The sequence below is a fragment of the Streptopelia decaocto genome (genome assembly GCF_964273445.1).
Source record: "Streptopelia decaocto genome assembly, chromosome: 2".
Lineage (NCBI taxonomy): Eukaryota > Metazoa > Chordata > Aves > Columbiformes > Columbidae > Streptopelia > Streptopelia decaocto.
This window is the reverse complement of record NC_138655.1, coordinates 163268358-163280507: the sequence shown is the minus strand read 5'-3', so window position 1 is coordinate 163280507 and position 12150 is coordinate 163268358. Positions and strand designations below refer to the sequence as shown.

The 12150-nt window shown below is 48.6% G+C and overlaps 1 protein-coding gene across 2 annotated transcripts in view; it reads right to left on the bottom strand.

Annotated features, from left to right (window-relative positions):
* Positions 1–8385, bottom strand: part of DHX30 (DExH-box helicase 30) — a 34304-nt gene extending 25919 nt beyond the window's left edge. The window contains exons 1-2 of one of the 2 annotated variants that reach the window (XM_082045069.1): positions 8347–8385; positions 3937–3988 (exon numbers count right to left, since the gene is read on the bottom strand). In XM_082045069.1, the coding sequence (XP_081901195.1) occupies positions 3937–3967 (31 nt within the window). In that variant the 5' untranslated portion in view covers positions 3968–3988; positions 8347–8385. Of the gene's footprint in view, positions 1–19; positions 1406–3936; positions 3989–8346 lie in introns of those variants that run through there. The other variant, XM_082045067.1, reaches the window with a different exon arrangement.
* Positions 8386–12150: the final 3765 nt, after the last annotated feature.

Below are 12150 nucleotides of genomic sequence, written 5' to 3'. Positions count from 1 at the left end.
CCCCCCCCCGCCGCCTCACCCTTCACCATGGCGGCGTCCTCATCCTCGGCGCCCGGCGGCTGCTCCTCCTCCTGCCTGGCCTCCTCGGGGCTCTGAGGCGCCGGTAACCGGGTGCAAAACTCGCGCGCCCCCGGCGCTGCCCGGTAGCAGCGGCAGAGGCGCAGCGGCCCGGCCGAGCCGCACGCCGCCGCCGCCTGCAGCAGCAGCCCCAGCGCCGCCATCTTCAAGGTGCCCGCAGCCGGCTGCGGGCAGGGAAAGCACCGGCCGCGCCGCAGCGCCCCCCGGCGGCGCGGAGGACCCGGCGCGGGCGGCGTGTCCCGCAGCGCTGAGCGGGGACCGGGATGCGGGGCCCACGGGTGACCGGGTCCCCTCCCGCCACCGGGACTGCGCACAAAGCCCAGGGCGGGGAAGGGAACAGAAAACCAAGCTGTTTTGGTGTCCCCGCCACAACACGCAGAGGCAGAGCGTGGCAGGAGGTCACAGCCGGAGGACTCGCGCCGCGAGGTTTTAAACCAGCACAAAGACATTTTCTTCGCCTTTTACAAAAATCAACTCGCGTCATCGAGCTCTACCAGCCCTGCCTGGAGTTATTTATCCTCCTGATGTGTGCAGCACACAGAAACAACACAGCAAGTCGGAGCGTGTGCTCACAGACGGATGATACGGATACAGGTGGTTTCGGAGGGCTTTGTGTTTTGTAGGTGTCACAAAACCCCCCGAAAAATGGGACATCTTCAGTCACACTCAGAGAAACGTTAGACAAAGAGATGAGTCATCTGCTCCAAGATCTGAGCAACCTGGCGATGATACTGCAAACACGGTCCAAACTGCAAACACCGGACATGGGCCAGTCCTCCAAATACGGGGTTTATTTTAGAATCGTTACTAACCTGCTCTAATTAGAAGAAAAAAAAACACAGATGCAATTTTTACTGTACTTTCAGCAGCCTCTGGCTGCCCTGGGTTTCACTCCTGCACACATTTCTTGCTCGTTTACAGGCAAAACAAGCTGATTTTCCTAATACGAGTGGCTGTGAGATGGATTCAGCAGCTGCTCTGGAACCCAAAGGTGGTTTTGGGTTTCTGGTTTCACACCCTCACACACCTGCAGACCAGCTAATTCACGTTAAGTGTCTGTCACTGAAAATAAAGTCCTGCTGTGTACTAATATTTGAGACAAACACTAAAAAAGTCAAAGTCCGGTAGGTCCCACTTTCCCTCCTTAGACATTTCTCCCTGTTTGAAGTCGACTCCCCTGTTATTTGGTTCTGTGCGAATGATTTTGTGTCCAAGGCACGAACTTCTCAATGTGCTGTGTGAAATTCAAACACTGCAGCATTTTTTTGAATTATTTAAGTCAGGATTATTTTTCTAAGCATTAATATATATACATTTTATTCTCTCTGGCTGCACCGCACACCTGGGACTCCCATTAACTTGTGTTTCTTTAAACCAGGGTATAGTTTTTTTATTCTATTCAGTGAATATTTTGTGTGTAAACTAAAAATGTATGTGAAACATTCTTTAACCATCATGATTAAAAAAAGGGATTTTTGTTTGTTTTTGCAGTGGTTGGGTGGGTTGGTTTGGCTGCTTTTAAATCAGAAAGAGAAATCTTCAATAAGCCACTAAAGGCTTAATGAACATAATTACGCGCTTCAGCTTTACAAAGCCTGTATTCCCCAAGAAGAGGTTCAAGAAATGGAAAGTTGTTGGATAAAACCCTGTATAAAAAATAACTTTGGAAGAGCGCACATGAACTCCCAAAACAAAAATCTCACTACACCAGATTTGTCTTTTCCAATATCCGCGCTCTTTAGAACCTCCGTGAATCGCCCCATCTGTCTGTGTAGTTGTTTTTTACTAAAACAAACAAATAAGATCTTGAAGCAGCACTAGAAGAGACAAAAAAGGCCTTTTTTGTGTGTGTGTGTAAAGACATGAAAGTTATTCTAGCACTCTAATTATAAGGGCTTAGATTATCAATTTTAAGAGCATTGGTCCACTGAAAAGGAAAACAGTCTTGCTAGACAAGTCACTCAATTTAAGGAAATTAATTATACGTAAATCTTTTGATAGCACGTTGCACCAACTCTTACTGTCAGAGATAAATTTCAGTTGGTTTGGAAACAAAAGCTTCAAGACAGATGAGGAAAAAAAGATGGCTGGGAATAGCATATAAACATTAATACACCCTTCTGGGATGATGTAGCTACTGGGAAACTACTCGACTTGCTGGTTTATTTCACATTTTCCCAGGATCTAGATGAGGTAACAAACTGTCCAGCAGTGAAGGGAAATAAAAATAAGAATCACAGCCACTGAGCTGCTTCAAGTTGTGAACGTCAATGAAGAAACGCAGAAGGTAACGAGAGGCTGCGGGAGATGAAAACCACGCTGGAAACCACGATGATTAAAGGCAAAACAAACAAAAGAAAACATAAAGTATGTGTCTGGGAAAGTGTTGGAATCGCAGAGTGAGAGGGAAGGAGAAACCTGGGAGAAGCTGCTGACGGACTGTGCTGGGCGAGTCAGAGCGGAGTGGGGCTAGTGGTTTGTCAGCGGAAATCACACACAACTATCTTATGAGCAGAGGAAAAATGGTTAAGACTCCATTTATTGAAAAATTCCAGAAGTCACAGAGACCACGTACTCCATCCAAATGTCTTTATTTTGCAGATAAATGTTAAACAGCACACAAGGAATCACTTAAAGCCATTCTCCTGGGCTTTGCCAGCTCAGGGTCACTTGGCCGAGCTGTGGTTAATTCACCTGCTCCAGCCAAGGTCTGCAGAGGCAGCAGCTCGTTAACAAGCCCCGTTATGTTAATAACTCCCTTTTCCAGCACGCAGAGTCCCAAACCCACGACAAACCACTAGCCCTCACCAGAAAAGCTCCTCCTCTCTCGCAGACTCCAGCCCAGGTCACACGATTTGATAGACGGGAAGGGTTTTGCTTCCCAACTAAAATTATTTTGAACATAGTTAATGCCCTGGACATATAAGATGTTGTGGGAATTTTTGTTTGAAATAGGAACCCCACAGTAGGGTGACTGTGGAGCATGGCAGCGTTCCAGAGTGGCTGGGACACTGCTGTTCCCCAGGCTAAGGCACAGCGCGACATCCTGAGCCTCGAGTTCTCACCACTTGGCCACCTCCACAATGTCCTATTCCATCCTATGCACCTTATTTTAAGGCTAAGTAACGGAGTTCGGAAAAGAACAACAAAAGAAACAAAACCAGCCAGTTTCTTAAGAAAAAACATGATCTAAAGAAGGAGGTTGGCAAAGCGATGAAACGAAAAACAAAAAGGACATTATAACAGTTGACAGATATTTAAAATATGCAAACACTGAGGAGAAAGCACATGCTGAATTGGTACAAAAGGATGCAGGTATGTTTAGGAGGGCAAAAATGAAAGGGAAAAAGAAAAAGCCTTTAATCAGCAAACAAGTCTACACTGTTGTCTATTGGATGACACAGGACGTCTCCTCCCCTTCCAAATTCTGTTGTTTCCCTGAAAAACTCCCTCCTACTTAGTGTAACCACACTTGGTGCAACACTTAACTCTCGCGCTACACTAACCAGGAACGGATTGAGTTGCTTGCATTGGTTACAACCACCCTGCTTACACTTAATAGTACAAGTTTCACACACACTGGGCTCCCCTCAGAGAGACAAAACGTGCCTGAAATGCAAAAATCCACGTTCTGTGTCACACAGCGACTGCAAGTTCAGGCGGAGTCCCCTCAGCTCCCTTTCTTGTCCCCAATGCCTTGAACTCTGAGAAAGGCGTTTGTAGGACAAACCTCTCATTTACCCGGCACAGAGAAGCACAGTGCTGGTTCTTACATTTTCCTCTATGTTCTGCTATAGTATTAAACCTCTGAACAAGTTAAAAAATAGAGTTGGACAGAAGATTGTCTCAGGTCCTTACCTTTGAGGGAATTCAGCGAGAACATCTCCATCCCAGCGGAAAGGGGCGATTCCTGGGAAAGCGAGAGGGAGCAAAGAGAAACAGGCAGTCAGAATCGGTATTTCCTTTGAGATGTGGCAAGTGCCTAACGAGCCCTTCTCAAACCACCACCCTTAGTGCCAGCCAGAGCTCCGTGTCCTCAGCAAAGCCCACCCTGGTGCTCCTGCTCTGCCTGTTCCATCGGGATCGTGTGTGTAGCTGATCTCCCGCCCGCTGGACACCCAAAGGGCGGAAGGCTCTGCTCAACCAGGCGTTTTGGTTCCCTGATGATACTGATTCGGGGATATTTTTTAAAACCTTTTAAAATCAGAATGACAGAAGTAGGTAAACCACTGCCATTATTCCCCCTTTTTAAAGAAAAATGAGAAGAAAGGGATACATACTTTTGATAAAGTTCTTTGCTGAAATTATGTTAAAATTTTTATTTTAATTTCCTATTAAAATAGCTTTTGCTCAAGTAAGTAGGAAAATCAGCTTTGTTTTGGAGTGCTTTATCTGTCATACCAAATATTAAACACATCTTAGTCATCCTTGATAACAGAGGAACAAGGATTTTCTAAGCAACTTGGACCAGATGGGTGAGGGTCTGTATTTACACCAAGCCAACATTAACTATCCATCCTACAGGCTGTTCCTGCGCACGCAATTAACATCCTACAATTATTATGCCTTCAAATGATCCATTTTTGCTTTCAGTGAAACTAATGACAAAATTACTGTTTACTTCAGCATCAGGGCCTCAAGTAACAGCAGTCAGAGAGCAGAACTCTGTGGATGTGACACCTTGTTCAGCAACTCGCCTCCCCAGGGGCACAAAAAACCACCCTGCTGCTGCTGACAAGTCGACACTTTGTCTTCTTCCATGACTAAATAAATAACAACATGGTTATTTGACTTGTTTAAAAATGAAAGCCCACACATGCTGGAGTAATTATCAAGATTGGCAAAGGAAAACATCCTCGGTGCACTGAATAATGTCAGAAAACTCTTTTGTGGAGGTTGAGCAGGGTTGTTAAGGCTGAAGCGTTGAAGCGCGGAGAACGCAAACGGAGAGCGGCCCAGCCAGCAGTTCTGCGCCCCCTTCGCGTGCGGATCATCCAAGTCGAGGTATAAACACCTTAAAACCAAGAGTATCTCTGATAAGTTCTATGAGTTCGGTATTACTCCAACATAAGTCCTTGAACGTTCTGAAGTCATTGGAGAGAGACACCCAGGAGGATGGCAGGGAATGGTGCCATATGTCCTTAAATCCGAGTCACAGAGGTATCGGCTGCATCTTTTTCCCAAATTTTTAAGCACGACAAAAACGCAGAAGCTGTGTGTTTGCTGTGTGTTCCAGACAACACGGGGAAGTTGGTCTGGGGCACATGAACCACAAGGTGTGCCAACCGAGCACAAACAAGCGGAGGACAAAGAACATCTCACCTACACTGGGGCGGGCAGAAGAGCACTTCCAAAAATGAATCCAAGATAAAGTTGAAGAAAATGGTCTTTTCTGCTCAACACCAAAACCAAACCAAACCATATAAAAAAAAAAAACCTATATGAATAAGCTTGCAATATTAACAACCGAGATCCCTGCTGACAAGCAAGACTTTAACAAAGTTATTACTTATAATCGTGCCTGTAGATCCCCAGTTGAGATGGAGACTCTTCCAGTGCAACCAGCAACAGCTCCACGGCTAAAACCCACCTGACTGGGTGGAAGTGGGGACAGGACAGGAAAGTGAATAAAAGCAGAGAGAGATGGAACGATTCCGGTGAGTCCATGGACAGAATCCCACTGATAAGGGATCCTTTTTAAATGACATGGAGGAATCTGAGCGCTTTGGGCTCAAGCATCCAATAGGAACATGGTCAAAGCCGAGAGAGAAGAGCTTGGATAGCTAAGCTGAGGTTTAAGGCACAGGTCATCAAGAGATCAGCTCCTGCCGCACCATCACTGGATTACTCAGGACCAGATCTGGTGGATCTGGACACAGAGGATCCTGAACTGGGAAGCAGTTTTAGCACAGCCAGCAGCCTGGTGGAAATCACAGGCCTTGGCTGCTGAAGACCCTGATACCAAAAAAAACCAAAAAGCGTCCAACTATGGCAGCTGCTTCACCATTCACAGGAATGAAGGGGACACAGGAACATCTGTGCTGGTTTGACTGAAAATGGGTTAATTTTCTTCATGCAGTTAGAAACCTTTCTTTTCCATAGCTCGCATGCTCATTATTTGGACTTAGTTTGAGAACAAGAGATCACACCCCAGCACAGGGTTAATGTTTTTAATTGCCAAGGACACTCTGAGCTCTGCCCACAGGTGTGAGGCAGCGGGGAAGGGGATGGATGGACAGAGCTGGACTGACACCCAGACTGGTCAGTAAGAGTGTTCCAGCCCATTGGCATCAGGCTTCGTATTTAAGAAGTTGGGGCCCTCTGGTTTCGGGGCTCTTCCACTCTCCCTCTGGGGCACAGCTGGGGCAGTTCTGTTTGGGATGTTTAGTTCAGCTTTTGCTGTTTTGCAGAGATTTCTGAGCCTTGTGCCTCTTTTTCCTCTCTCTGGGATCAGCTGTTGGGGCCAGGACTGGCTACTCAGCATGTTCATGAGGAAGTGCCTTGAGTATCTTTTATTTCTATTTTATACATATATTTACTAGTAGTGCATTGGTATTTTGTTATTTTATTAAACTGCATTTATCTCAATCCAAGTTTCTCCCTTCCCTTTTGATTCTCTCCCCTGTTGGGGGTGAGTGAGCGGCTGTCATGGTTGTGTTGCCAGCTCGGGTTAAACCACAACAACATCACTGAAAGGGGAACACACTGGAAGACTCAAAATATACTTTGATGGGCTCTGATGAGGAGCCTCTCAGGACACTAGGTTTACAAAGAAGTGCAATACGATGACACAGGACTCTTTCGGACAAGGCAATGGCACATTTGGGATGAGAATGAACCGTGCACAACGATGCCGTCAGCCTGCAGAGCACCCAATGCCTAACTCTTGGCAAAGTACCGGCATCCCAGGTGGGAAAAGAGACACTAAAAGTTTGTTTGCAATAGACTCAATGGCCCTACTGCAAGGGCAAAGAGTGAAACCAGTGGATGTGCCACTGGAAACAGGTAAAACCCCAAAGACCCAGGAATATTGGGTTTCCTTGATCCATCTGAAAATAGCTACACACGTCTGAAGAGAAACCGCATCCCCAAGAGAAAAGTACATCAAGATGCAGTGAACATCACCACATTTCTGATGATTGTCTACTGTGATATTCTGGCAGTGTGTGAAGAGGTATAGCCCCACGTGCTTTGTCATGAGAACAAAGGAGAAATTGTGCTGTCTTACATGTCATTCATTCTCAAGGATCACCTACACTGGGGTCCCTGCAAGGCGGAACAGTTCAACTTTCTGGTATTTGGGCCAAAGGAGCAGTGGATCTGTGCAAGAAACCTTTCTTTACCAATCCTAATTCTACAGGATTCCCGCTGCTGAACTCTGACAAGCTGGAAGTGGGGACAATTCAGCACTGGGGGCGGGATGGGGCATCGGATGCTCTTGGGTACCCAGTGCACGAGACCAGGAGTTGTGGACTAAATGTGCAACCCAGAGTGATAGGTCCAATGACCACGGGGCAAAAATTGGTGCCACTAGTGACAACAGAGTAAGTTATAGAAAGGTAAGGGAGAGTGAAAACTACAGGAGCTGTGAGCCGTGCTGGAGAACAGCTCTGGAGCAGCAGTGGAGGCTTCGCCATGGCACAGAACAGAACAGCGGAGCAGAGCCCGGCTGCCCAGGCCGTCTCCAGTCGCCCCGTGCCGGTTCCCGAAGCGGGGCTCAGCCCCCGCTCCAGCCCGCCTCTCCCAGCCCCGAGGGGAGCGGCGCCCGGGAGCCCGGCCGGCCCCACGCCCCCGCCGGCTCGCTCCCCTGCGCTCCCCGGGCAGCGGTGAGCAGCGGCCCCGCACCCGCCCGGTGCCCCATCCGCGGGCAGCCCCACCCGGCCGCACAGGCCCAGGCCCCCGCACGGCCCCTTCCCGCGGGCCGGGGCTCCCTCAGGCCGAGGCTCCCGCCCCCCTGGGCGGGCACCGCGCCCGGGCTTGGCCGCCGCCCCCCCGCAGCCCCGGGGCTCCGCACCGCCCGCCGCCGCCGCCCCCCGGCCCATCGCCCCATCCCCGCGCGGCGCGGCCCCGCCGGTCCTCCCGCCGCCGCCCGCCCGGCTCCGGCTCGCAGCCATCCTCTCCCTCCTTCCCCTTCCTCCCGCCGCCCTTCCTCAGGCCGCGACCCTCTCCGGGTCTCGCCCGCGGGTTCCGGGCCGCGGTCCCGCCCCGCCCCGCGCGGCCCGGCCTCCCCCGGGCGGAGCGGCGCCGGTCCCGCTCCCCGACACCGACCTCCTCACAACCAACTCTCTGGCGCCGGTCCGCCGCCGCTCGGACTACAACTCCCAGGAGCCCCCGCGATCCGCTTCCGGGCCGCCGCCGGCTCTTCCTCCCCGTTCCCCGGATGTAAAACCTTCCATTGGCTCCGCGCTCCCCGGCGGCGCGAGGCTGCGCGTGGGCGCGGGGCATGGCCTGTCGCCATGGCAACGGCTGGCGCCACTGGGCGTGCGCGGCCTGCGGGGGCGCTGCGGCCCTGGCGGTGCCGGCCCCGCGGCGGTACCGGCCCGGCCCGCGCCCTTTGTGCCGCCTCAGCGCGGCGCGCAGCCCTGAGGAAAGCGGCTGGGGCCTGGCTGCGGGCCGCCCTCTGCTCGGCGTCCCGGGGCGCCCCGGGTGTCCGTGCGGCGGCGGGGCCGGGCCGCCCCGGGTGAGCTTCGCCGTCCCCAGCGGGACACCGGCTGCGGTGGCCGGGCGGGGAGAGCCGCGGCCGATTGTGGCCCCGGGGCCCAAGGCTTGGCCGGGCCCGCACGGACGGGGCCGCGTTTACCGGCTGCGGGAAGGGCCCGGGGCCGCGGTGCCCCTAAGCGCTAAACCTGGGCTAGGCTGAAGCTCAGGCTCAGTCTTCGGGGCGGGGGGCGGCAGGAAAACCCCCCAGGCAGGCTCAGAATCGCTGCTGTGCTGTGCGTGGTGTTGCCTGGTTCAGGGAAAGCCACGTGCATCGTTAATAGGTAACTTACTAAGCAGCCAGCGGCATAATGACAATATTTAACTTGCTGTATGTATCTGTAGGTAGAAACTTAACTGCTGATCTTAAATACTCACTTAGTGGTTGGAGCAGAATCTGCAGCACAGGTGTCCGTGTCCTGGAGCAGGTTTACTATGGACCGGCACGGGATTAGTTCCTCCTCCGGTGCAGCATGAGGCTCATCGCTGCTTCTCACTGGAGTAATCCTAACGGTAGCAAAGAGAAGCAGCGTTTGTCCCCTGCGTGGTTTGTAATAATCACCTAATTAAACGCTCGTGTGCAGTTCCAGATGCTGCCCTAAGTGGCAACACGTGAAACAGTGTGAAATCCTCACAGCGTTTCCTCGCTTGTCGCTGCCGTGAGCAGCCTGTACAGCGGGAGTGTGCGAGGGCTTGTTACACTCAGGTTCTCTGAGCCAAAACGTGTCTCTGCTTTCTACAAAACGCTGCAGTTGCGTGGGTGCGAGGGTGAGCTCGTTAATGGTTTGCAGCATACGTGTGATGAGGGTGGCTTAATTTGTGAGGGAAAAGCGGTTGTAGTAGGGTGAGCTGGTTTGCCGTCGTGTTCCTGCTGATGCGCTGCGATGTGAACTTGTGCAGCAAGGCAAACGTGGGGAAAGCTGAACTTAACTACAGCCAAAGTTGAAGTCTTCAGTTCTGTGTGGTCATTCAACACTAAACACGGTTTTGATACAGGATTTAGCAATTACTACCTAACAGCTTATTTGCACACAGAGTTCTTCACTCATTCTTCTGGTCTTTTCTCTTCACTCTGATTTTTCATGTCATCCACACATTTATAAAATAAACCTATCAGAGTACTAGTACTAATCCCAATAAAAGCTTTGCTTTGGTGAGATTGAAATGACATTTGAAAACATTCTTGCTACTTAAAAGCCTTTTACACCGAGAAGCATTGAGATGCCCGGGATGATTTAAGTTTGCCAAATTTCTCCATTTCTTACTGTGGTCTGCATGCCACGGCTTCTTCGTGTCAGCTGTACCAAAACGTGATGGAAAGGATGTTATCTAAGGGTTTGAGTGTGTCAAGCTGGAATTTGTGTGTGGGGTGGGAGGACGTGGCCAAAAATATGGAAAATTTGCATCTGTACAGATGTGTAGGGACCTCCAGCTACTGCACCTTTATTCAGAAGATGGAGCAAGACGTCTGGTTATTTCTGTGACTCCAAAGGCCGAAAGGTTAACGGGTCATCTTCATCCCCCTGCAGTTTACAGATAAGAACAAGGACAATAAAAGAAAGTGTTAAGATAAGGGGGGGTCGCTCAGGCTATTTCAACAGCTTCCCTTAAAAAACCCACATCATCTCTTCAGTAACAAGTAATTAATTTCTGGGGCCTTAGAATGGAAAATCGCTTTAATACAATGACTTTGGAGAGAACATGTCAAGCCGTCTAAAGCGTGAACATTTAATTTTAGTTCTCGACTTGCTTCCTGCTGATTACAATATTTTCACTGGTATTACTTTGTAGTCTCTTTTCCAAGTAACCTAAGAGATCCTGCACAGGCTGTTTTTAGATGAGATCTAAATACAGTTTGTCACTCCTTGTAACTCTAAAATGAAGATAAAACCACAGACAATACTTTGATTTTTTTTTTTTGTTCCCAAGTTTTATCTAATAATCAATATCTGGTTGGAACAAACAAACAAACAAGTCCTGCAGAACAACTCAAAAACAGTCTCCTGTCTATTGCCCTCTGGTACCCCAATTGAACTCAGTATCTCTGCAATTCATAAATGGGTTTACTTGAAACAGTGGGTTTCGAAGTTATCAGAAAAGGTGCCAAGGGCGCAGCACCATCTGAGGGACAGTGTTGTTTTGGGAAAAAAAAGACATCCCCCCACTCATTGGACATAACAGGTTCATATCTCTTTCTCAAATGAAGTTCCTAACAAATCATGAAAATATTGTATTAAAAAAAAACACACATAAAAAACAAGACACAAAACAACACACAAAAAAGAAGATTCTGGTTTTTGAGTCTGAAAACCGCTCCTGTTTATTTTTTCCCCCAGAACTGTTCTGTTCAGTTTCCAGTGAGTGCAATCGTAATTCTGGTAGAACATCCTTTTAAATTTGATTTTCATTTACTGTCTTGTATTACAACCCCAACATTGTAGCTCTCATTCAAGGAATTAAATGAGTACCTGACATTCTTTTTAGACTAACACCTTTACAATCCACTTATGTTAGGCTATCCCGTGCGTTTGCTCATACCGTTCTGCGAGGGGTCATATTCGGCTTTGTATTTGTTCTCGTTACAGTCCTAAAGACAGAGGACTTATTACGTTATTAATGTCATTTTATAGCAGCTTATTGTCAGGAGAGCTCAGACTGTTTATCTCACAATACCTGGAGGCTATTGAAAAATACGGTGGCAGAGAGGAAAGTAATTCCATTTTAGTTCAAGCTTTTTTAGGCTTTTTCTCTATTAAAAGATTAATACAGTTTTTGGAAATGCTGTAACTTGGAAAGTTACTGTGAGAAGTTGCTTGGAAAGTCACTTGTCATTAGAGCTCAGTTGTCATTAATGCAATTTTTGAGCTCATCGTTGTTACTAAACAGTCACAAATTGCTGTAGCTTAGGAAATCAAATCTAAAATCCTTTAATTTAACTTAAGGATGACTTTCAGAAACCAAACTGTTGAGGAAGTGAGTGTAACTACCCGAAGAAGAGGCAGAGAAGCAAGTAAACCAGTCTAAATACCAGTTTTGAATCAAACAGAATTATTTCATAACTGGATTCTTCTGAAGCCAATGCACATAGGCTAACAAGCAATGTATAAGAAAAATGCAACTTCTGACATGGAATTTGATGAACAAAACACTAAAGTTGTTAAGAACAATTTTTAAAGTATTTTAAAGACACTAGGAGCAGGAAGTCGGTTAAAAAAATAATCACAAACCCAAAAAAGGCAAATCAGTCTGGCCTCATAACACCAGTTGAAATCACCACAAGAAGATCATTTCCTGACCCCCTCTGCGGTGAAGGAGGAGGTTGACATTCCCTGCTGTACCTTTGAAAGCTGCCGGTAATCTGGACAACCAGTTAAA